The sequence below is a fragment of the Chrysemys picta genome, chromosome 8 (genome assembly GCF_011386835.1).
Source record: "Chrysemys picta bellii isolate R12L10 chromosome 8, ASM1138683v2, whole genome shotgun sequence".
Lineage (NCBI taxonomy): Eukaryota > Metazoa > Chordata > Testudines > Emydidae > Chrysemys > Chrysemys picta.
Genome location: NC_088798.1, coordinates 86,260,456 through 86,286,862, shown reverse-complemented (window position 1 = coordinate 86,286,862; position 26,407 = coordinate 86,260,456). Strand labels below are relative to the sequence as shown.

Genomic DNA, 26,407 nt, shown 5'->3' with positions numbered 1-26,407 from the left:
GAATTTGGGGCCAAAACTTGGTAGGATCTGGCAGAATCCAGGTGCTAGATTGGGATTTGTATGGCATTCTTGCACTGGGATATATTGCGGTCTCAATGTGTGTGTGTGTGTGTGTGTGTGTGTGTGTGTGTGTGTGTGTGTGTGTGTGTGTGTGTGTGTGTGGCAAAAAGCATCTAGACTTATTATCTCTTTGGGCAGTGGAATTTGGGTGGCTGAGGACACAAATTGGCAGGATCTGGCAAGGTCCAGCTTTTACACACACTCATTGTTCTTCACCCTATCCATTTAGTCTTGTTTTAGGGCATTTCCTGCATCTGTCTAGTCTGATTTTATTAGGGGGAGGGGAGATCAGATCCCTGCGAATTCTCCCTAATCCTATCACACACTAAACCACCTCATTCATAGCAACTCCACCAATGCTGCCTTCCCCATTTCCTGAGTTACTTAGCAACAACCATCCCTCCCCTCTTTCACGCCCCCCCCCACCATCCATCCTTTCTATTTTTTACCCTTTGCAATAACGATTTGCAGGCTGTTAAAAGCAATGAGGATGCTCTGCATCGTAGGGGAAGCTTTTTCTTTCAACCTTCCTTTCTGTACTTGCCAGATCCTTCTTGCCTCCAAAATGAAAACCTGGGCTGCCTGCATATGTGTAATCAAAGGTTAAAAAGCACCTCGGCTGACACCACGCATGTGTTAATCTCTGCTGCAGCAGTGTGCATCATTTCCACTTTGACCTCAGAGTTAATCTGCATTCAGGCAGAAGCTCCGTTGCTTTATTCTTTCCCCCCCACTCTTTTACCCTCCCCCTTCCTTTCCCTTTCTCCTGTGCTGATGGATTGTGTTGTCTGTGTACCGGTGTCTGTGTGAGTATGTGCTTGTGTGTGAGTGTGTTTCTCCTTACCTTGCCTGCTTTTCTTGTGTGTGTCCTCCCTCTCTCCCACCCTGTTTCTCCCAGTTTTATTATTTCTCTAGATTTGGAAGCTGCTGCCTAAGCTGACTTTTTTTTATTGTATCTGCAAAAGGCTTGGGCAGATCTGATTTCTGCCCCCTCTGAATATTAATTCCTGCAGCTGGGTGCAATGTATCATCCCACTGACGGGACCTGGTAGGGGGGGTGGGGTGGGAACCACCAACAAAATAAAAATAAAGAAGGAAAGGGACGGATCCATCTGCAACCAAGAGGAAAGGGAAAGAGGGGGAGAAAAAGAAAGATGAGTCCTCCAAATCCAACAAGCCTGGGGAGCTCGAATCCTGCATTTTCTCTCAAAATGATGGTGTGGGCACTTGTGCTTCTCTCCCTCATCCAGTGGTAAGATGTGCTTTTCTGCTTGTTTGCTGGGGGTTGGGGGTTTGGGGAGGGGACGAAGATACAGTTTGCAAATGCACAGAGCTGTTGTGAGAATGCTGAAGGTTTAGAGAGTAGCATTGCCTCCATCGATCGCCTTTGCTGCTGGGATCTTGCTATGTTTTATTGGCTTTACAATTCTTGCATTGAGAGGAATGGGGAGGCTAAGTGAAGGGTGGTACACGCGTGATTTTTGTGTGGAATTTGATGCCATGTTAAGGAAGCCTTTTCTCTTTGGTTTAAGGTTTGCTACAGTGCATGGAGTTATAATATAGCCGTGTTTTGTGGGCAGATTCTCACTGTATTCATCCTTGCTTCTTCCTAAGCAGTCACATCATGGCTGTGCTTGGGCTTGTATGTCTCCAAGACCCTATATTTACATTTCTTCAGTACCAGGGTAATGAAACCAGTACAAGGAATCAGGACCAAGGACAGAGATCCACTTTCGTATGCAAACCTCGCTGGCTTGAGGAAGCCAGGACAGATCTGCATTTTTGTTATTGATGGTATTTGGAACCGAGGCAGTCAGCATTGGGATGTAGTATCAGGGTGTATGTTATCCATATAGTCACTCGTGTTAGGCAAATGTTTACACTGGCATGATAACCGGTGTATTCCTCACACATAGATACTGACATGTACAGTACAGAAGACCTATGCTTGCTGTGTGTGTCTGTTGCAAACACAAATGGAAATAGAAAACAAATATCTTAGTAATAGAAGAAAAAAAGAGGGAGTGTGTGTATAGGGGAGATTTAAAGGGGGGGGTCAGTATTGCTGCATCGCAAAGCATTATGCTGAACCAGGCATTCTTGTAAAAACTGTGGACTGTGCATTTAACAGGTTAGGTGACAAAGTATCATTGCATTGCAAAGTACCTGGCCATTCATGGCCTGATAGAATATTCGCCACAGTCACACAAGGGCTCCTTTCTTTCATGTATAAATGCAAGTAGTATCCCTTCCCCTTTATATTTTTAACAATATTGAAAAACAGATGGGCTCCTGTTTCACATGTACTTTCTTTTTTCACCCCCATCCCCCACCATGTGTACTGCCATATTGAAAGCAGGCTCTCATGATTTTAAATAGAAATCAGACTGAGCAGTTCCACTGGTTGGATTTTTCTTTCCTAGGCAGAAAAGCCATTGGTTTTCTCTGTGTAGGGAAACAAAAAAAAATAATGTTATTTGCTGTAAGACTGAGCTTCACACAATCCCAGGTGGAAAGTAAAATAACTAGAAATAGAGCAAAGGTGTAATAGTGATGTGAAGCATGATGAGCCCATGAGGAAAAGCATTTTGTTTATTTGTAGGGAAGGATGTGTAAAGTCTTTTTGATTTCTTAAATAGTGTTTTACTATTACCACGAATAAAGCAATGGAAAATGAACCTTTACAGCAATTAAAATTAAGAAACACCCTGAATAAATGTTGAGGCCTTCTTTTGAGGTGACCGTGTCTTTGTTTATATCCTTCCATGTGTGTCTTTCTTTTTCTTTACTGGAAAATGCGCACAGTTTACATACACACAAGGTTCCTGACTATGTTATCATCTTTCTTCAAGTAAAATAAAACCAGAACATTGTTTTAACTCTCTTTTACCCATTCCTTTGCTCTTGCTGGTGGATTTTCTGAACCCTTGTTATTGGAGATGAATTTCCTAATGAACTTTTAAAAGACTAAATAAAACTCTTTGAAATGTGAATTCGTGATTTTAAATTACATCTGAAGACCCACCAAAAAGTGCTGTGTTTTGCTGATAACCAGTTGGTATTCAAAATGGTCCTGTCCTCTCATTGACCTCCTATTCTAGAGAGTAAAGAACAGAGACATCTTAACTTTGATATTTTAGTACATTAGTATTTGAAAAATAAAGGTGATAATCACTTCATTAAAATCTGTCAGCATAAAAGAATATATTTAATTCTAAATATAATTTAAGAAAGTTTGTTACTTCTATCGTGGAGACAATATTCCTAATAAAACATTAGTCTTGAAAGCACGTGGAGATATAGTCCTCAGTACCAGTTATTCATAATAAGATGTGTGTAAGTGTGTAAGTATTTATCTGGCACTCTAGTGACATTAACAACTCATCAGACATATTTTTTTGTCTGTCATAGCTTTATGTAGCTTTTGTTTTGAAACACTGAACCACTTGGAGATTATATTTCAGTTCAGCTAAGAATTTAAATAATTCTGAATGTAACACACATGAACAGGCTTATTGACTTTAGTGGAACTGTAAAGTTAAATAAGTGTAAGTATTTGCAGGATCTGCCCAAAATAATTAAGTACACAGAAAATATAGCAAAAAAAATTCTCATGAGGGTATTTCTTACTATGAAGGCAAATAGCTGCATAAAACAACTTGTGTGAATTGAAATTTCACTTGTTGCACTTTGTGGGCATTTAAAAGCTTTAAGAGAGACTTTTAGAATAATAAAGTAAGTTAAAGTTATTGGGTGAAATTCCAGCCCCATTGACTTCAATGGGACCAGGAGTTCATTCATTGTCTCAAAACAAATGTGATACAACACTGGACTACTTTTTTTCACAACATCTATTAGTTTAGATTATTTTTTTTGCACTGCCACAAAGCACATTCTTATGACCCTGCACATTAATGTGTTAACATATGCTTGTATACAGTTTCATGACATTCATAATTGTATTGCATATACAGTTTGTCCTCTCACATACACCTGTTTCACAGGAGTGGAACTCCATTGACTTAAGTAGAGTTACTTTCCAGTAGTGAAAGTGAGACAAGAATCAGGCTCAGTGTTCATATTTCATATCAAATTTGTCCACTATAATATTTGTTTTTGTACATTTTTAAAAATGCTGATACTTGATGTCAAATAGAACTGCTATGGTCATCAAAATTAACTGCACTCTAGCTCTAGAAAGTTAAATAGATTAACACATGACTTATTTGATGTTCCGACAATAATTACATATTTGTTCCAGAGAGACACCATACTGATGAGCACAAATGTTTAATTAAACTCCTTGCACATGCAACTACAAGCCAATGTACATCTAATTACTGCAGCTATTGTTTGTGAATAAGTTTGCTCACTAATTTAGACCCTTATTCTGTTTGCATATTGTTCATGGGTAGCTTTTGAATTCTTTCACTATTCTTAGTTGTTGTAGAAATTGTTCATCTGAACAAATCTCAGAGTATTGGTCATTTGTGAAATGCTGGACTTTGACTATTCACTTTATATATTTGTGGTGTCAGATTGCTCACCTCATTACATGGTAATATTTCTGCTCTGTAACTGGCTAAAGCAGGAAAATAACAAATGCTTAGTAGCAAATAATGAACAATGACCAACAAATATCCATCATGTATTAGCACAAAAATACTCTTGTTCACATATGAATATGGATATTCATATGAACATGTTTCTCAAACATTAATATAAACAAAAACACATGCAATGTGCGTATATAGGAAGTAAAAATGGGTGTGACTATTGTGGAACTGAACAGTCATTCAGAAACTGAATAAATATTGCTGAACTTTGGTTTTGCAGTATTCACAGAGCTGTTCTTATTATGTGTTAGATTCTGATACTCTCACAAATACCAACTAGCACTTCATTAATTAAAGGTCCTACTGAAGTCAATGGGACCATTCCTGGAGTCAGGTGCTACTCAGCAGGAGCAGGATATCAAGCTATGGCCCCATGACAAGGCACAGGATGAATCTTACTAACATAAAAAACAGCAGTGTAGGAAATGTCATGTTGTAAATGGCTACAGGAAAATGGAATTGATTTTTTTTTTGTTAAACAATGTAGCTTTTTAGTATTATAATTGTTTAGATTATTGTGAAGCTTGGGGTTCTGACTGTCCTGGATACTGAAGTGTTAGTGCCAACAGAGTTGGTACAGCACAGGGAGAGTAAGTGTGAGCTTCCCCACCCAACAAGCATTCCAGAGTTCAGGGACAGTGACAGATTTCAGGTGTTGTTTAGCTCTTCATGCCCATTCTTCCTTGGCCCTTCTGCTGAGACTTCCGGCAAGGGTTCTAGTTTGTGTAAATTATGGTGTTAGTTTGTGATGTGGTTACCAGACTAACAGGAACTGGAACTAGGAACAGCCTCTATTTATCAAACTTAGACCACCAAACTGACCTGAGCTGGATTTGAAACATTAATAGGGAAGTGAAAGTCCCACCAAGATCCCTTTATCAATAACTTCATATATCTTAAAAGATTATAGATGACCCATGGAAAGACTCTAGTCTCCTGCTGGCAAGTGTATAAGGGATTTGAAAAACAAGATAAGCCCTTTTAGTAACTTCCGCTTTAGCAACTACATTAGTTGTCCTTAGCTTGAAAATTAACTTGCTTTTAGGGTACTCCAAATTACATTGATTAAAAAATAAAGTGATGCTGGAAAGTCTTTCACAGAGAGCCTTCATCTCTCAAACTCTGAGAGGGAAGAAGTGTTTAATAAAAAAAGAAAAGTTTGAGCTTTGATGTTTACACAGCATTTCCAGGATATTAGAATATAAACAAATCTACTCTTTTTATTGTTCTTATTAGGTGATGTTTCTTATATGGTTCATATTACATCTGTGCGCCACAGACTCCACAACCTTCCAGCTTGTTTCTGTTACTTTGGTTCCTTTTCTGCTTATACTCCATCCCAGCAGTTGAGACATACAGAGATACTCTTCTCACAATTCTCAGACTTGAATTCAGTGGATGGAAGAGGGTTCTCAATGGAGTGGATAGAGGTAGGAATTCACATACTTCTGGGCAGAGAAAGCTCATCCCAAGTGTGTGAGTCCCACAGCAATTAAATCCTAGACAAGCCCCTGCTTATGCCTCCGTGTCCAGCAAATAAGGGCTGGTAGCCTCCAGAGCTGATATAGCTTAAGCTTTTAAATGCCCACAAAGTGCAACAAGTGAAATTTCAATTCACGCAAGTTGTTTTATGCAGCTATTTGCCTTCATAGTAAGAAATACCCTCATGAGAATTTTTTTTGCTATATTTTCTGTGTACTTAATTATTTTGGGCAGATCCTGCAAATACTTACACTTATTTAACTTTACAGTTCCACTGAAGTCAATAAGCCTGTTCATGTGTGTTACATTCAGGACTTATTTAAATTCTTAGCTGAACTGAAATATAATCTCCAAGTGGTTCAGTGTTTCAAAACAAAAGCTACATAAAGCTATGACAGACAAAAAAATATGTCTGATGAGTTGTTAATGTCACTAGAGTGCCAGACAAATACTTACACACTTACACACATCTTATTATGAATAACTGGTACTGAGGACTATGTCTCCACATGCTTTCAAGACTGAAGCTAAAGATAGGGCTGTAACAAACTAATATCCTCCGCAGATTGGGCACAGAGGAAGACATCCAACACACCAACTACTGTAATATATATGCACTCCTTGGGCTTTATGTGTTTGCTTTTGTTTCATATTGCTACATTTCATATCCCTACCTATGTGCACAGGTACTATGGTGATGAGAGTCATGAGTTCTTAGATAGACAGTGTATTGTGATCTGTATTAAAGCAACAAGAGTTTGTATTTAACAGTCCAATTATTCCTTTAGTAAACATTATTTAACACAGTAACTAGAGTCTGCTGCAGTCTGAATTTCTCTGCTCTCTTCCTGTAGTAAGAACCATTGTCTCACACAATAGAGAATGATCATAGGACTCTGGAGATGCACCCAGAATTCTTACACAACAGCGGCTCCAGACAGACAGACAGACCGTGGTTAAAAGTGAGAGTGTCAGTAGAGAGTGCCTGAGTAGCTATTCCTAGCAGGATGGGAGATAAAGGAGTGTGGAGTTGTGATTTGAAAATAAATACCATATATAAAATAAATTGTTCACCTAGGCATTATTTGAGATCATTCAACTTTCATGTCAGGTCGACTAGACAGTACAGCATATTTTATGGACATTTATTACATTACCAGTTCCTTTGAACACAGATAGTGGGAATTGATTGCCCAATTCCCATTTATTTCTAATGACAAATGGACATCCTTATCCACCAGGTGACTGAAAATCTGCAGTGGATACCATGGACCCAGTTCTCTCCTCACACTGGTGCTATACCCATTGAAGTCAGTGAGATCTCACAAGTATAACTGAGAGGAGAATTTGGACAATATAGTATAATTTCTTATAGCTAAAGATGTTTTCATAAATGGGAACTTGGAAATAACATTAAGATACACTATAGATGGATGAAAATATGTAACCATAATACATTACATTGGACAAAGCATTTTCCTCAACATTTAAAAAAAAAACAGGTATACTTAACTCTTTCTTTCTTTCTTTCTTTCTTTCTTTCTTTCTTTCTTTCTTTCTTTCACTCATTGTAGAAAGCTCTTAGTTTCTAGGCCAGAAAAATGATTTGGCAGATACACTGCCTTCTAGAGTGAAATTCACTCCTGGACAGAGGGCCAGCCTAATGACTATCATCTACTTAAATTCCACTTTTGCTAACAAAGCAGGTCTTAAATAGGACTTAAGTGATGCATACATCTTGTTTTGCCCTCTGGAGATGAGAGAATTTCTCCACTTAAGTGCAGAACTTGCATTTTCTGAGTGAAAGTTGCAAACATGGACTGTGAACAATATGAGGTGTTAATAAAGAAAGAGATGCATGCTTATTTCTAAACAAAATATTCAAACAACAGGTCTAGTCTTGCCCCCAAAGAAATTAGTGGGAAACCTCCCAGTGACTTTCCAGGGAACAGGATTTGTGCTCATGGACTCAGATTCAGAAGTGATTTGTAAAGTAGTATAAAATTGCTCCCTTACACTTATTTATATTTCCTTAGATCTAATTACATCCATTTGCTGAGGTGAGGGGGGATATAAGAGTCTACATTCTTGTAATTTATATGCTGAAGACCCAGAAGAATGCAAAAGAAGTTGTAAGATAAGATACTTCCAGCAACACTCTGTAACCTGTTTTTCTTACTATGCTCCTTTGTTTTGACCCCTTGGCACATGAGTTATAGCATGTCAGATTCACTGCGACAAATTCAGATGTGATATAAGGTGTGAACTGGAGGAATAAGTTACAAGTTGTGCATGTGAATCTAAATGTAACTAAGAACCTGCTCCAACAAATCACTGGAACTCAGGAAACCTGGATTATATTCCTAGTTCTGCCACTGACCTGTAAAATGGGGATAATGATACTGACCTCCTTCGTAAAACTCTTTGAATATTACTATTTATTATTGTTATTATTTATTATATTCTTAACTATAAGTCAACGAGACTTAAAGTTAAGTTTATGCTTCCATGCTATACTGGATCAGTCCTTAGACACAATTAGAATCACACACACAATTTTAAAGTTAATGGGACAGATTTTGAAGTCAATGGGATTAATTACATGCTTAATGTGCAGCATGAGATTCTATTTTTGCTGTATCATGACACAAGTAACAAATTAAATATAAGAGAGTTTAAGTAACTCCAAGGGGGTCTAAATTGGGGGTAACATGCCTCAGATTTATCGCTCAAATCAAAATACAATTAGCCAGAAGCTGGAGGCTCTGTCTTCTTTGAAAATGAGAAAATAATATTGTTGACTTTTCAGAACACTATAGTAAGCAGTAAGATACTAAATCAGTAAGTGCAATCTTTTCCTTTGAGGGGGGAGTGATTATTTATATCTAGCTATATAAAGCCTACCACATTTTTGACCAATTCTGAAAATATAGAAATATAAGTAATGCAGGAAAAAACAGCATTTGAGGCCATTTGTGGCCATTTTTAAAGATTTCTGCTCAAAGACACAAGCGTGTTCTAATTGGCGGAGAAAGTAAACAAAGAAAACAGAGACGGTGTTGGTAGGTTGTAAACCATTTGTCACTAGAGTCTATAACTTGGGAGTGTGGTAAAAATAGAAGATGGATCATCATGTATCAGTGCTCATTTATTTATTTGGTTGTTTTTTTTAGAAAGCATAAGAAAAGAGCATTTGGGCACCCTTGACTACCTTTTAAAAATGTACCAAATAAATAAACAGACTTGTCAATTTCCCAAGATTAAATCAAGTAAGACAGTGATAGGATAAGCATAATAGAAATTAACCAACCTCACAAAAACATAGGTGATTAGCACACTTACCTGAGGTTTTATAGGAGTCTCTATTGGAATTGTTTCTGTTATGTGATGTGTATTTTCAAAGAGATGGCAAAGGTGAATAGAACTTGAAATAGGCACCTTTTTATATCAAAATAATAAGTAAATTATGTATATGAGTAAATAGACAATGCATATATGTGCAAATTTGATATTTCCATATGTACATAGCCACTTAGGTGTTTTGAAGGTATATATATATAGTGGCTATTTGGACATAAGTCAGGCATGCCCAAATGAAAGTACATGCCTAAGTGTGACAATCTGGCCTTTATCTAAGAAAAGTAAATATTACTTTTAAGTAAGGCATTATAATCTATTTTATATATGGACAATGTAAAATTAAGGACTCTATTTATACACATGGAATGGAGAGGAAACCCCTAAGAATGACAAGGAGAATTGGGAACATTTGAAATGAATATTGGGGGGGGGGAAATAATTTTTACGTTTGATTTAGGCCTGTTCATATGAAATTGCTAATCTTGTATGAAGTTGTGATTTTTTTATTGGACCTCATCTTGGAATTCAGTGCAAATCCTTGAGTTGAAAGGCTGGCAATTCGCTGAGCCATTTATCTTCTTAACCTTTATGAACTTTCCATGCTTTACAGAAGAAATATCCATGGTACTGTAAACCTATGTAGAGAAACACATTTTAAAGGGCATCTCATGCTTACCCTAAATAACCCCTCGGAAATAGTACAGTGTTTCTTAGGAATCAGTAGAAAATCAGAACATGAATGTTTTTTCTCAATAATCATTCAAGGTTATATTTTTGTAACATAAATAGCATGTTCTGGTCATATGAGGCTTTTGTTAATCTGCATCAGGATATCTTCAGAAATAAACGGATGTCTGTGCACCCTGGCAGATTGAGGATTAACTACTAAATTGCATTTCCAGTTGACCGATCCTTTGGCAAAATGTTCCTTATAAAATCTTGCAAACAATGAGAGAGAGGCAGAGCATAATTAATGGAGAGTTTTATATATATATAAGAAAACCTCATTAAGACATAAGCAGCATTTTATAAGAAACTCTTACTGTTGTACTTCTAGGGCCCTGGTTCACTGTGCTGCACATATCTGACAAAAAGATGTGTCAAAGTAAGTGTGTAAGTCAAAGTAAACAGAAGTTATTTCCATTTTTATACTTCTGTGGGTTCCCGTCATGAAAAAAATGGGGTAATTCATTTTCGGGAGCTCTTTAGAAACAGAGGTGCTGTCTTCCAAAAAGAAAGAAATGATAAAGGTCCAAATCCCTTCCTGTGCATGGTGACTTGCAGAAGCAGTGCAACAAAAGGGAGCAAAAAGAGTATCTGGGTCTGGAGAAGATGTTGCTGCTGGTCGGAGGCAATTGTTCATTCTTTTCTCACCTTCCTTTTCCTCTAATCTTCTCCTCATTTTCACTTCTCTCCTTAGCTCTCAGTCTCCCTTTGCCACACTTATTACATCTCTCTATTAAATACACTAATAGTTTTCTCTCTCCATCTTGTTCTTTTTTGTCCCTATCCAACTCTGACACAACCCAGTGTTCCCCTGTTCTACAAAAATGGTGAGAATAAGTATGGCCACCAGCTGGTAGTCTAGGCCAGTAGCCACCTGCATATCATGGTGTTGCAGAGGTACCACTTGTAGGCTCAGAACTTGCAGCAATGCCCAGTTGGATCTGATTCTATGTGCGGGGAAAGGCTGGTTAGAATGAAAAGAGGTTTCTTGAAGGGCAGGGTGGCAGCACTAATCGGCTTCTGTACCCAATGACTGGAAGTTAGCTAATGTAACGCCAATATTTAAAAAGGGCTCTAGAGGTGATCCCGGCAATTACAGACCAGTAAGTCTAACGTCTGTACCGGGCAAATTAGTCAAAACAATAGTTAAGAATAAAATTGTCCGACACATAGAAAAACATAAAGTGTTGAGCAATAGTCAACATGGTTTCTGTAAAGGGAAATCGTGTCTTACTAATCTATTAGAATTCTTTGAAGGGGTCAACAAACATGTGGACAAGGGGGATGCAGTGGACATAGTGTACTTAGATTTTCAGAAAGCCTTTGACAAGGTCCCTCACCAAAGGCTTTTATGTAAATTAAGCTGCCATGGGATAAAAGAGAAGGTCCTTTCATGGATTGAGAACTGGTTAAAAGACAGGGAATAAAGGGTAGGAATAAATGGTAAATTCTCAGAATGGAGAGGGGTAACTAGTGGTGTTCCCCAAGGGTCAGTCCTCGGACCGATCCTATTCAACTTATTCATAAATGATCTGGAGAAAGGGGTAAACAGTGAGGTGGCAAAGTTTGCAGATGATACTAAACTGCTAAAGATAGTTAAGTCCAAAGCAGACTGTGAAGAACTTCAAAAAGATCTCACAAAACTAAGTGATTGGGCAACAAAATGGCAAATGAAATTTAATGTGGATAAATGTAAAGTAATGCACATTGGAAAAAATAACCCCAACTATACATACAATATGATGGGGGCTAATTTAGCTACAACAAGTCAGGAAAAAGATCTTGGAGTCATCGTGGATAGTTCTCTGAAAATGTCCACGCAGTGTGCAGAGGCAGTCAAAAAAGCAAACAGGATGTTAGGAATCATTAAAAAGGGGATAGCGAATAAGACTGAGAATATATTATTGCCCTTGTATAAATCGATGGTACGCCCTCATCTCAAATACTGCGTACAGATGTGGTCTCCTCATCTCAAAAAAGATATACTGGCATTAGAAAAGGTTCAGAAAAGGGCAACTAAAATGATTAAGGGTTTGGAATGGGTTCCATATGAGGAGAGATTAAAGAGGCTAGGACTCTTCAACTTGGAAAAGAGGAGACTAAGGGGGGATATGATAGAGGTATATAAAATCATGAGTGATGTGGAGAAAGTGGATAAGGAAAAGTTATTTACTTATTCCCATAATACAAGAACTATGGGTCATCAAATGAAATTAATAGGCAGCAGGTTTAAAACAAATACAAGGAAGTTCTTCTTCACGCAGCGCACAGTCAACTTGTGGAACTCCTTACCTGAGAAGGTTGTGAAGGCTAGGACTATAACAGAGTTTAAAAGAGAACTGGATAAATTCATGGTGGTTAAGTCCATTAATGGCTATTAGCCAGGACGGGTAAGGAATGGTGTCCCTAGCCTCTGTCTGTCAAAGGATGGAGATGGATGGCAGGAGAGAGATCACTTGATCATTGCCTGTTAGGTTCACTCCCTCTGGGGCACCTGGCATTGGCCACTGCCGGTAGACAGGATACTGGGCTAGATGGACCTTTGGTCTGACCCAGTACGGCCTTTCTTATGTTCTTAAGATAACTCTGGGGTTGGGTGGGGGGCTTAGGTGCACGTCCCATTGACCTGAGTGTCAAGGTTAACAGCTCAGTTTACCAGTGGAGCTTTCCAATGGCCACTGCTATTATTAATTATTATTATTATTTATGTATTATTTATTTATTTATACAATGTGCTTTCCAAACAGTTAAGAAGGATAGTCTCTGCTTTAAGGAGCTCACAATCTAAAGACTAACAAGTAGACAGAGGTCAGGGGAAGGGGAATTACAACAGACAGTGTATATACAAGTCAACTTGCGGACAGTAATAGCAAGTCTTTAAGAAGGACTTAAATGTATACAAAGAAGGGCCTTGCGGATGAACCTGGGGAGACTGTGCCATGCATAGAAGGCTGCAAGGAAGAAGGAATGGAAGTGATCTGAGTAGGGAAGCATTATGCAGAGCTTTGTATTTGGTGACAAGAAGCCTACATTTGATATTTTATTGAACAGGAAGCCAATGAACAGATTCAGTGGAGGGAGTTACATGATCAAACCTGTGGGCAAGGAACATGAGGTTAGCAACAGCATTTTGTATGGATGGAAATGTGTGTGTTTGTGAGGCCAAAGAGCAGTTCATTGCAGCAATCAAGGAGGATTATAACAATGCTTCAAATGAGAGCTCTGTCTATGGGGATGGAGACAAAAGGATGTATCTTGGAGATGTTGAGGAGGAAGAAGTGGCAAGTTTGGAAATGACCTGGATCTCTGGAGCTATGGAGAGGGAGGAATCAAAAATAAAACCCTAAGTGGGTCTGAGTGATGGGGAGGATGGTGATGTTTTAAGCATGACAGAAGAGGAGGGAAGAAGAGAATGTTTGGGATGGAAGATAAGGCTTCTCCGCTGGGTTTATGAAAAACAGCACAAAACTGGTTTCTGTTTAAAAATCCACACATGAACAGACTGCAGATACATGGCTATCATATTCATTTCTCTATAAACATGAAAACCGTGATTTTCATTCCGATTGACTAGGAGCATTGTGGACCAGAATCAGGGTGGGGTTGTGGTTTTTTTTGTTTTTACTTTTTTTGTGAGGGATGGAACAGAAATCACTATTTTTTGGAGGGGATGTGGTAGTAGGAAGAAGGAAGGTTGTCTGGGCGGGGGATACAATAAGGTTGCATTGGGTAATGCCAAAAGTGACTACACTCAGCATGAAAGCCCCATTGTGCTTTGTGCTGGATAAACACAGATATGGTTCCTGCCTCAAAAAGCTTACAATGAACATTACCTTAACACAGTTATTTTTTCTTTTCATTTCCCTTCCTTTTGAAGAAAAGGCTAAAATTCCTGATTACGCTGATGTAAGGATTTTAGGCATTACTTGTGGCTAAAATGCCTTAAGATCCACCTTAATAAATAAACCTTCCTTTGTAAGTCCTTACTGCAGCACATCAGATTAAATCACTTTAAATCCTTAGGGACAAATATTCCTGCTCCACGCAAATCAAGACTAAATAGGCTCTATGCAGGGTATCAAAAAAAGGTTGATGGGGCAGGGGGAAATCCTCCTCACAACCTGATGGTTTGGCACAGACCAGCTGTTCAGCCACAATAGGACATTCCAATCATAGAACCAACAAAGTGCCTCATTTGTCACCCGGGGACCATCATTAGAGGAGAAGTCAGTGTTAAAGCCTGATCAATCAATTGCTGAAGTCCTTGGACAGACTTCCACTGACTTCAAACACAGTTGAATCAAGACCCTAATGCCCATTCATTCCTTGGCATCCTGATAAGACTGTAAATGTGTTTGCCAGTTAACAAAGAATATGGCATTTTGTTATTTTGAATAGGAAAGCTTATGTTGAACTAATTCAAGATAGGCTAGTAGTATCAGATGCTAACAACTCTTCATCACTACCTAGTTTAGATTTGAATCTCTGACCATCCATGATTCAGGTTTGTGGTAGCCATTTGTGGTGATTAAAATGAGGGCTCTCCGTGAGTTCTGTCATTAGCTGTATAACAGGGCCAGTCCCCCTGTGGCTGTCTAGGAAACCTGCCTTCTTCACGGTCACTATGGATGATAGGGGAACATTTGTTCTGTATCTGAAGAAGGGAATTAACAATAAAATTATGTCTGACTGAGCTAGTATTAGGTTTGCATTCATCTCTTCAATAATGGAGTGAGATCATTAGGAGAGGGCTGTACTGTCATTAGCCAAGGAGGGCAGTGTGAAGTCTTGGAAGCACTGCTTTCCACTCTACTTCTCGCTCCTTCCTTCCCTTGCCATGTTTCCCAGTAGGGAAAGACAGTTCAGCAGTGACTCAGATATCATGTTAGGTAGAACTACTGCAAGCTTTAAAGGGGAACATTCCAAATAGAACATTATTTGAAACAATATTTGAAAATGTAGAAAAACATCCAAAAATATTTATAACAAATTTAACTTGATATTCTATTATTGTTTAACACTGCCATTAAAACTGTGATTAATTGTGACTATTTTTTAATGTAGTTAATTTGTTTGTGTTCATCGCTTGAGTTAATTGCGATTAATTGAGAGTCCTATAGGAAAGTCAATTCAACTTCCTTGCTGATTGGCTTGTAGACAGGGTTTGTTAATATCAACCTGTGGGGGTATATTGAAGCTTAATTAATGAATGTTTGTGGACATGCTTTGATATCTCTACTGCAAGGTGCTCTACAAATAGGAAGGCCTACTAAATAATATTTGTAAAGTTCAGTGAATAATTTTAAATGTGTCCACTGTATACTTTATTGGAAAAATATAGTTCAACTGATCAAATACACAGGAAGTTGCACTGCAGATCTGCACCACTCTGAGGGGAACACTTATATTTTGGAGGCAGAATGAGCATCCTGGAGCTCCCTCATTGCCCTGATTTGTAGGAGGGAGCACAGTCTGCTATACCGCTTTGAGCCATACAGCTTTCTATCAGCATGAAGATCCTCTCTCAGAAAGGGTGAAGCCATTCCTCTGCCTAATCTCAGCCACTACCACTCTCCTTTGGGCAAGTTGCTCTCAATGCAGAGCATCCCAGTAGCAGATCTTGAGCTCCCCACTTGCAGCTGACCCTTATGTATGTCAGGCAAGGGAAAGGGGAGGGAAAGTTGGCTCTTTCCTTGCATAGCCTTTCAAACTACTTGCAGAATAAGGTGCTACTTTGTGGGAATATAGGTGGGAGAATTGGGCCCTGAGTAACCATATCTGCATTTATATAAAGTGCATGATGGTTCTTATCCAGATGCCATAAAGGGCTTACTGCCCACACAGTCACAGATCAGTGATTGACATCCTTTTCTATTAGGTCATCATGGATACCAAGCAACCAAGTACATCCGAGATCCATGATAACCACAACACAGGCAATGTTATTAGAGTAAATAAGAAACAAGTGTCTACACATGCCTATATTTGTAAAGCATATTTTCCCACTCATCAACACAAAGCTACTTAAATACCATTTGTCTTCTTAAAGTATCACACATCATCATTGTGATCAGGACTAAACTCCACATCCGCCTCTGCACATTCTGTTTCCTCAAGCATGAGGGCAAACAGGGCCGTGCCGTAGATGATATAAATTGGTTTATAGGCACACAAGTTACTATATACTGTGTATTCAAAATGTAGTGAAATCAAATGTATTTTAGAAAAGAATTCAAATAGCTCAGGCTTTGTTCATTTGAACTTTTATGAATGATTTAACATCATGATGAGTTATTAAGTGAGTTGTGCACCAAACAGCCTTCTCTCTTCATTCAGATCCCTCCTCAAGAATCCTTCTTCTGAGAAGTATTTCAATCAAAATCCTTCCATGAACTGAAAGGAACAAGAAATGAGACTAAAATAAACAAACAAGCCCCCTCTGCACTGCTTTTTTAATCATACCTCAAGATCCTTGCTCATCTGGAGCTTGCTTGAGCTTTTAGGCTCAGCCTTCAGTATGAGATGTCATGTAGGAGCAACACCCAAGGAGGAACTCTGGGATGGAATTGTGATTCATACTTACAGACAATTATTCCTGTCCTCTGAAGTAAGTTACTTCTTCCCTCCTTGTAACTGGCCAGCTACACTATCCGGTGTATAAGGAGGCTGTTGTCTTGGTTCCAACCCCAACAGTCCACTTTCCCATGGAGGGAGTGTTGGGTGTGCAGCCCTTGCTATCCTCCCGTGGCACCCAAGCCACAATGGGAACACCCAAATGCAACCATGTAAGGAGATGAGGAGACCTTGTCTACTCTGACTCCTATGTGCTCTTTGTGTAGAGCTACAGAAAATCTAGTCCCTGGTTCCTATGTCTGCATTATATTATCATTCCAGTTTGGACTGTATGTTACCTGGTGCAGTCAACTATCATGATAGCACCCAAGAAATATAAATAATCCTCAGTTTATAAGATTTTTTTTAAAACATTGATTTACACAGAATATGCAGAAAGTCTATTTTCCCCCTAAGGAAAACTGTTTTTTGTTAACCTGCCAATAACTGAACCTCTTACTACATACCTCAGAGGGTTCTTATTAAGGTTCTTAACTGATCAGGGCCTTGCCAAACAGCTGATAGGAGGCACCGCCAAACCACTGTACCGACAAACAGCTGTTTGGCAGCTGGGGGAGGTGCTTGGAGTAAGGTAGAGAGCAGAGAGCAGGCAGGAGCCTGAGGGAGGGGATGGAGCAGGGGCGGGAACAGGTGGAGTGAGGGTGGGTCCTTGGAAGAGGGGGTGGAGTGGGGGCAGGGCCTCAGGGCAGAGTGTGGGTGGAGCACCCCAGGGGAAAAGAAAAACTCAGCACCTACATATTTGGCTAATAAATTGGGTAACTAATCCATTGTGAAATCAGCAGCAGGAAGATTTTTCCTTCTCAACTGTCCTTCCAATAATTTATAATATTTATCACAGTGCTTATCATCCACAGATCACAAAGCATTATAATACAGCAAATAAATGGAAGAGCCTGAGTCCCATTCCAATAACCTATACTCTGGTCAGTATTACCAGCCCATGAGGCATGGAAGATGAGAATGTATGAAATTCAGAAGGCATTTACATTTTAACATTTAGATTATTTTTTTAGTCTTACTCATTTTTAACATCACATTTATAGCCCCAAAATGGGATTCTAAACATGAAAAAATGTTTGGTTAGAGTCTATGCAACAAGTAGTGATTATCCCAGGAAGAGTCATAGGCCAGGCCTTGGAATGAGGCACTTCGAGTATGTCTATGCTGCAATAAAAAACCCAGGCTACTGAGTGTCCCAGACTGGGTTAATTGATCAAGGCTCATGGGACTTGGGCTGTAGGGCTAAAAATTCCAATGTAGACATTTGGGCTTGAGCTGGAGTCTGGGCTTTGAGATCCCCATGCCCTGGTCAGATTTCCAAGCCTGGGCTCCAGACTGAGCTCAAATGTGTGCACTGCAATTTTTAGCTCTGCTGGATCCCCCTATGGTTGGGGGTCCACTGGGAAATTATTCAAAGACAATAGGTAATTTGTATTAGAAAGGGGATTTTATCTAATATGGAAATGTAAAGCCTGAGGTTTCGTCATAGGGTGACCAGGTGTCCCGATTTTATAGGGACAGTCCCGATATGTGGGACTTTGTCTTATATAGGCGTCTATTACCTCCCAACCCCATCCTTATTTTTCACAATTGCTATCTGGTCACCCTCTTTTGTCATTATATTTATTTTCTGGGTAATCTGTATATGCTTGCTTTCCCTTACTAGTTCATATTTGAATCTGATTTTTCTATTAAATAAAATTATTTTTACACCAAGCAGGTCTCTTTTGTGCAAACTGTGTGGAGTATAGGGGACAGAGTAAGCTGGTATTTGGGTGACTGGTTTCACAACTTTGGGGGTGATGAACCGGAGGAGAAAAGTCCAAGTGTCTGGCAGGAAAGAACTCCGGAAGGACGGATTTGGGGAGACTCAGGATCAGAAGAGCTGTTGGTGTTACCCTGCAATGAATAACTAGGTTGGTGGAAGCCAGGATGAGACCTTGTGCTTGTGGATAGGCTAGGGGTGTCAAGGATCTGAGCTATAGAAGCACAGTATTCAAGGTTACAGGGCAGGTGGTGACAGAACCCATTCGTGGTCTGGATGATCTACAAAATGTCACACCATGAAAGCTCAGCAATGGGAGCTATGACAGTCAGGCTGAAGGTATCTCCAATTTGGCACACAGAATTAGGGGCATTCCAAATTAAACACCACTTCTGAAAGTGTTGATCTCAAAAACTGCAAATACCCATTTGAGGATCATAATTTTCCTAAGGTCATGACTGTATGCTTAGCTATAGGCAAACAATTTGGAATAAAGTAAGAATTTAAAGTGAAAAGGTTACCCACACTTATTTCTCCTCTTGTTCATTTCCATACATGCATACATTCCATACATACCTCTATTTGGTTTAGTGTGCGGGTGAAGGGTGATAGCGGTGGCCTGTGATATCCAGGAGCTCAGACTAGATCAGGGATCGGCAAACTTTGGCACATGGCCATCAGGGAAAGTTGCTGGCAGTCCAGGACAGTTTGTTTACCTGCAGCATCCGCAGGTTCGGCCGATCACAGCTCCCACTGGCTGCGATTCGCCTTTCCAAGCCAATGGGGGCTGTGGCCACCTCTTCCCGTGGGAGCTGCGATCAACCAAACCTGGGACACTGCAAGTAAACAAACTGTCCCAGCCCAACAGCGGCTTTCTCTGGCGGGCCGTGTACCAAAGGTTGCCGATATCTGAACTAGATGATTTAGTGGTCTCTTTGGGCTTAAAACTCTACGACTCTATTCTTCCTTTTTCTGGCCAAATGGAAATCAAACCTGGTGACGTATTGCAAAAAAGGCTGCTTTTGTGTTTTTGCCACTTAAATAAGCACATTAGAAAAACAAAGCAAAAAACCTGAGGAAGGTGGGTAAATTATTCTATTTCCTGGAAATAGAATATGAGAAAACTTTCTTATAAAATGTTCAGCTCAGTTTGAATCCTATGATAAATTGAAATAATCATCTGATATTGTGGGTGCTTGTATGAATCACTTGTTCACTTTTATGAATCCATCAGATTCTGTAAAGGTACAAATGTTGTTTTTGCAGCTCATTGAATATTTAAACCTCTCCTCATAGGTACCCCATTCCTTACTTGCTGTACACATTTCTCACCGGCTAGCATAGCTTTTATTGAAGCATCTCTGTCAGGGAGTCTTGCATTGCAAGATAATTCAACATTGGCTACATGTATAAGTTCATCTTGACAGAACTGGAGAATGAAAGCCCTTTTTTTATCACAATCCTCAACATCAACTCCCTCAACCAGTGCACTTCAGCTTTTTACTGGTGATACCTCTTTTGGGTGGGATGCTGCATTTCATGGTACATTCCCATTTAACCTTTGACCTCTCTGCTGAGATTGCCAACAATGGTGTCCATTCCCAGTAATATGGCAACAATTGAGGAACTGTCCAGAAGCCACCAGTCCATTTCATTACTTTCAGTCACTATCAGTCTGGACTAGATTTGAACCAGTAGCATAGATATGAAAGACACCAAAGCCTAGTACAATCCTTTGAGCCATTCAGCTCTCTTTATGTCTCCTTTCCATCTCAATGAATACAAAACAAATCACATCTTACAATAAAATGAAATATGTATTGACACAGCACTTTTCACATGTATTCCCAAGGGGATTTATAAAAAGTAATCCCAGGAACTATTATAGAAAGCAAACAAAACTTTGAATTCTGCATTTTGAACCTCAGTTGAATCCACATATGTGGAGCTTAGCTGGTTAAATCCCAGCTACTGAGGGACTTACATTTATCATGTGGTTAACAAGAAGTTGCTTATCTGAGAGAATGTCTTGGGGGTGGACACAGAATGACTGAAAGATAAACCAGTCCTTTGTGAGTAACAGCTTTATAGTGACTAATAAAGTCTTGAATGTCATGCAGTATTTTAGCAGGAGTCGCTGAAGAGATTTAACAGCAGTTGTGTTAGGCTAGAGATGGCTGATTAGTGCCAGTGAGGTTGAATGACTGTCAGAAGACCTGTAGAACCCAAAGTATGGTCTATGTTCATAGGCTGTGAGTTGACAGACATTGCCATATTCAGGAGAAATCCATAGGGATATTCACTGTAACCAAGTAAAGCTGCAAGTTTCAATATGTAAGTAAACTTCAGATGTGTCTTAACCATGATCCTGGTATATTTGAAATCCAGGACCCATCTCTGAAGAGGCTTCCAGGCTTCTTCCTTGATTTAAGAGTCTTCTGTTGTGACTAGCCCTCTGGGTTCCTCTAACTCTGGTTAGTTTCAGGAAGATTATTCAGTGATTTTTGTGGGTTTGAACCGCATTTAATTGCAAATAATGTTCCTGTTCTCAGACTGGAAATAGGGTGTACATTTTTAACAGCAAGACTAATTAACCGTTGGAACAATTTACTAAGGGTGGTGGTGGATTCTCCATCACTGATCATTTTTAAATTGAGATAGGATTTAAAAAAAAAAGATATTCTAAAGGAATTATTTAGGGGAAGTTCTATGGCCTGTTGTACAGGAGGTCAGACCAGATGATCATAATGGCCCCTTCTGTCCTTAGAATCTATGTGAGTCTTGCAATATTTGTTGTTTTCTATTTAAAACTCCAGTGCCTCAACCCATAGGATGACATAAATCGTGAGTCATAAGTGAGTTTCAAGTATCAGAGGGGTAGCCATGTTAGTCTGAATCTGTAAAAAGCAACCGAGGGTCCTGTGACACCTTTAAGACTAACAGAAGTATTGGAGCATAAGCTTTCGTGGGTGAATGCCCACTTCATCAGACGCAAGCCTGGCTTGCGTCTGATGAAGTGGGCATTCACCCACGAAAACTTATGCTCCAATACTTCTGTTAGTCTTAAAGGTGCCATAAGTGAGTTTATAACCTTCATGGTAATGAAAAGTAATAATCTTCATGGTAGAGAAAAGCTTGAAAATGTATGCCTCAAAAACTTGAAAACTGGAAGGTATATATATATATATATATATATAGGAAATCTCATGCATTTTAAGTCAATCTTGTGAGCTTTTGAGGGCATACTTTATAATTTTTGAACACTTCGGGTAGTCAATACTGTCTTAATCTGCCCCAGAAGAGTCACATTATTTATTAATATTGGTTCAGTGATTTGACTAAAAGCTCCTTTGTCTTTTAACATAAGGAGAGAAATCATATTTAGGAGCCAAATAAAATCCTTAGCTAACAGAACAACCCCAGTTACATGAGTAACTCTGAAGTTTAATTTCTCTTACTCTTGAACATGATTTTCTAAAAAATATGAATTTATTAATTCAGATGAGGACGATGCAATATCAAGGAAATACAGTGTGGCTGCTTTAAGATCCCTGCAGACTATGGTAAAATTGCAATGTTAAATGTACTAAATCTTGCAGCAGTCAACACAATTAAATCAAGGATTGCTTCATATGCTATAATCATATAAATGTTAAATAAATGAAGTGAAACATTTTGATGCTTGTTGTGGATATCCATATCTGAAGAAAGAGCAATGACAGGACCAACTAACAGCTCAGATACAACACTGATGAGCACAATTTAACAGACAGACAGACAAGATATATAGACAGACAAATAAGACAGAAATTCCCATCATTTTTGTTTCCCTTAGCATTTTTTTCTGACAATTGTTCATAGTTCTTTGTATTGAACTACAGTTGGGGGGCCTCTAGTAATTTATCTTGTGTCTGTTTCAACAGCATTTACTACTGTTAGACATCTTGAGTTTCAATCTGATTATTTAATTATAAATCTGCAAAGTTCAATAATATTTTTGTTGAAAATTTAAATCATTTGAACGATTCAGGCTATGACACTTTGCTTGCTGGGTGTCATATCCCTGGAAAATATACCATAGAGAACAGTTGTACTTTCGCAGAGATGTTGAACTATATGCACCATCTTTTCCCTCTTTAATTTTTATGATTTTAGGATTCTATTAATCAATTTGCTCATCACCCTTTTATCTCGGCAGCAGTAAAGGAACAGACATTAATTTCTTTCCCAATAATTACTTGTTAGATTTACAAGATTTGTGCTAATATTTTTTTCCCCTGAGACAGTAATGGCTTCTTTGTTTTAAGTTCATATCCTGCTTTTCCTAGAAGAAACAATGTGGGTCACATGTGTGTGTGTGTGTTACCTTGGGAATTAGCTAGTTGCTTCTGGAAAAATTAATTGATTTCTATGCTAGTGTGACTGATTGGAGTATGTAACTGTTGTTGGTTAAAAATTCATAGAATAAAGAAACTATTAGCTGTGTGTAGTGTAATGTGTTGTAATTGCAGGATGTCACATGCTTATGTGGGGAATGTGATCACAGCCCAAGCAATAATGGGGAAAAAAAGCCATTCACAGATTCATAGAGTTATTCTTCTAAAGGGGGGAGAATTAGAAAAAATACATATACTGTGTTTTGGGGATCCGATTTTTATTTCAATAGAATTATACTACTGTAAAACTGGAGTACTCGAGTTGTAAATCAGATCAGCTACTTCGATATACCCTTCCATGTTGCTGTCTAGATAAGTCTCATTTGCAGAAAGACTATGATACCTTTACTGACAATCATTAGTACCTAAGTCCTATATAGCTTTACCAACAAACTCTTCTAATATGGACACAGCTTGTACCAGGAAAAAAAAGTGCTTCTGCTAGTATAACTCATACCAGTTCCCTGAATAAAACAAGCTATGCTGGCGAAAGCACTTTCTTGCAGGTTTAACTGCTTCTACCTTGTGGCTTTTGCCAGAATAAAAATGCTGTAAAAAAATCACACCCAAGACTAACATTATTATACCTTCAAAAGTTTTGAGCATTTGCCTGTCTGTATTCTGCAAGTAGTTCCATTTATTTCAATGGAGCTACATACTGAGTTAGCTCTTTGGGACTGGGACCATCCTTTGGTTACGTGACTGTATAGTTCCAAACGACAACTGGGTTGGAGCCTCGAGACATGACTGTAGAAATTGTGTTGGTAATAATAATAAAGAATTAAGGGTAGTGCAGGAAACATTGTCCATTGGTTAAAGCACTAGCCTAGGACTTAAAGATTATGGGAGACTCAGTGTGGAAGTGGTGGCTATCTATGTACCTAAGATAGAAAGATCGAATGTTTTGACCCATGATTTTATGTAAACATATATTTCATTTTAATTGAGTTAGATTTACATAGACTATGATCTGCAATCAACCAGAAATGATACGACAGTGACTATATCTCCAGAGGTACTGTAACCTCCTGCAAATACTCCAGTCTCCACAGTGTCTCATGCCTTACTGTATCCGCAATGGGAACATGGAAAATGTCCTTCCCTCTGAATGAGCACATTATCATTATGAATAATGTATGACAGACAGATTGGGATAATATTTTTTTTTATGTATCAGAGCATGAGTTTAGCTTGACTGTGTTTACTTGCATTCATTAAGTTAAATAGTATTACGAAGGAAGAGAGCAATCCTTCAGTGTGAGGGAGAAAACAGCAGTGCTTTTAGTGGAAGATTTACTGTATGTGTGAATAGATTAACTCTGGCTTGGCTTTTATGGCCTTTTTGGTATAAAAGATTAGATTGTGAACAAACAACAACCACCAACAACCAAACAAAACATATTCTAGTAGATTTGAACTAATTAGTCGGTGACTGTCCAGGACTGTTACAGGTTTTTTGTTCAGGAACAACATGACCACTCAGATTTCTGTTTGCAAGAAGTAATGTACGTAGCTGGCAGTTTCCTCAAGGGGAGATCAACTCCTGTTTGAAGTTTATTTTAATGGGAAACTTTTACATGGCCAAAGAATCAAGGGACAGAGCTACAGCTGGTCTAAATCAGTATATCTCAGCTGAAGACACTGAAGTTATGCAGATTTACACCAGCTGAGTATCTGGCCCCAGGTCTGAATGTTGAGGCTACGTGTGGGCCATTACAGCTGGAGAGAAGTGAGTGGCATTCTATTCTACCTCCTGAAACACCAACCAAATTGTTTGCTAAATGCCAGATTGTGAACCCTTTACTCACATCAGTGAACAGTTGTTTGCATAACTTCAGTGGGATTACCTGCACGATTAATTGATCACTAGTAGGAGTATGTGGTCAACAATCTGTCCCTAGATTTAGATTTCAAAAATACTATTGTTGATCATGATAATATAGAAATCAGAAAGAGTGCAGCTTGATTTTCACATGCTAGGTGTAGCTGGCCAAGAAATTGTGGGTCTGATTCACCTCTCAATTATACTAATTTGTCTCTGATTTGGATAATTTTGACTTGATTAGGGTTACTCCAAATAAATTTTAAACAGGAGTTGATCTCCCCTTGAGGAAACTGCCAGCTACATACATTACTCTTTGCAAACAGAAACCTGAATGGTCATAGATTAAATGAGGGCTAGCAAAAAAGGCAATCCAAAAGTGTAATGATGGGCATTGTATAAGAAACTAAATAAATCATGATAGTATAGAAATAGATAATTAGGCCTGTTATGTTGAATTGTGAACAAAACAAACTCAACTCCAAAATCTCTAAGGGAGAATATATTTAAGACATTGAAATGTCATTTTTGAGGTCACTTCTTGTACCTTAACCTCATTTAAAGTAGTGGCAAAATATTAGGAGCAGGAGCAGATACACAATGAGGATGTGCATTTCCATTCTTTGTATTTATTTAAAGAGTAGCATATGAGCACAGTGGCCATGTCTGTTAGTACTGAGTTGCACTACGAGTGTCTCCCTAGACAGCCAAGAGAAGAGGAGGAGGAAAGTATCCCCTCCCAGGAGCTGCTCTTCACAGGCTGCATCAACCCACTGACTGAATAAAGTAACTCCCCATAGCACCACACAACTCCACCATGGGAGCAGGATACTTTGTAAGGGATGATCCTTTAACCCTGCTATCCTCCACTCTTGTGCACTGAGGAAGAGCACATGTCAATGGAACTGGGCTTTGTGCTAGTTAAGGGCTTGCACAAGAGAACCATCTATACCATCAAAGGGCTTCCATAAATAGGGATATAGAGACTACATTTGCTCTCCTGAGAATAGTGATCTCCAGAAGTGTGAACAGTTGGTATTGCAATAAATATAGAGGACTGGATCCACAGCTGGTATTAAAAGCAGGATGCATAGGCACAGGAACTAGGGGTGCAGGGAGTGCTGCAGCACCCCAGGTTTTATGTGGCGCCACTGGCCCTGTGCCCAGGATTCCACTCCCCAGCCCAGTGCATGGGGCTCCGCGCCAGGGCCCCGCTCCCGGGACTCTGGTCCCTGGCCCTGCCCTCGGGCTCGGGTTCTGGCTGCCAGACCCGCTTCCCAGCCGCTGGCCGTGCGCCCAGGGTCCCACTCCTGGGGCTCTGTTCCCAGGGTCCTGGCCACTGGTCCCACATCTGGGGCTCTGCTGCTGGCACTGCACACAGGGTCCTGGCTGCATGGCTCCACTTCTGGCCCCACGCCTGCCCTCAGACTTTGCCCAATTACCTCTGTCCGGCCCCACCTTTCAGCACCCCCACTATTAAAAGGGTTCCGGCGCCACTGGCAGGATG

The 26,407-nt window shown here is 39.3% G+C and overlaps 1 protein-coding gene across 2 annotated transcripts in view; it reads left to right on the top strand.

Annotated features, from left to right (window-relative positions):
* The first annotated feature begins 522 nt into the window (after window positions 1-522).
* Window positions 523-26,407, top strand: part of GABRG2 (gamma-aminobutyric acid type A receptor subunit gamma2) — a 95,178-nt gene continuing 69,293 nt past the window's right edge. The window contains exon 1 of one of the 2 annotated variants that reach the window (XM_005297981.5): window positions 523-1,312. In XM_005297981.5, the coding sequence (XP_005298038.1) occupies window positions 1,215-1,312 (98 nt within the window). In that variant the 5' untranslated portion in view covers window positions 523-1,214. The remainder of the gene's footprint in view (window positions 1,313-26,407) is intronic. The other variant, XM_005297982.5, reaches the window with a different exon arrangement.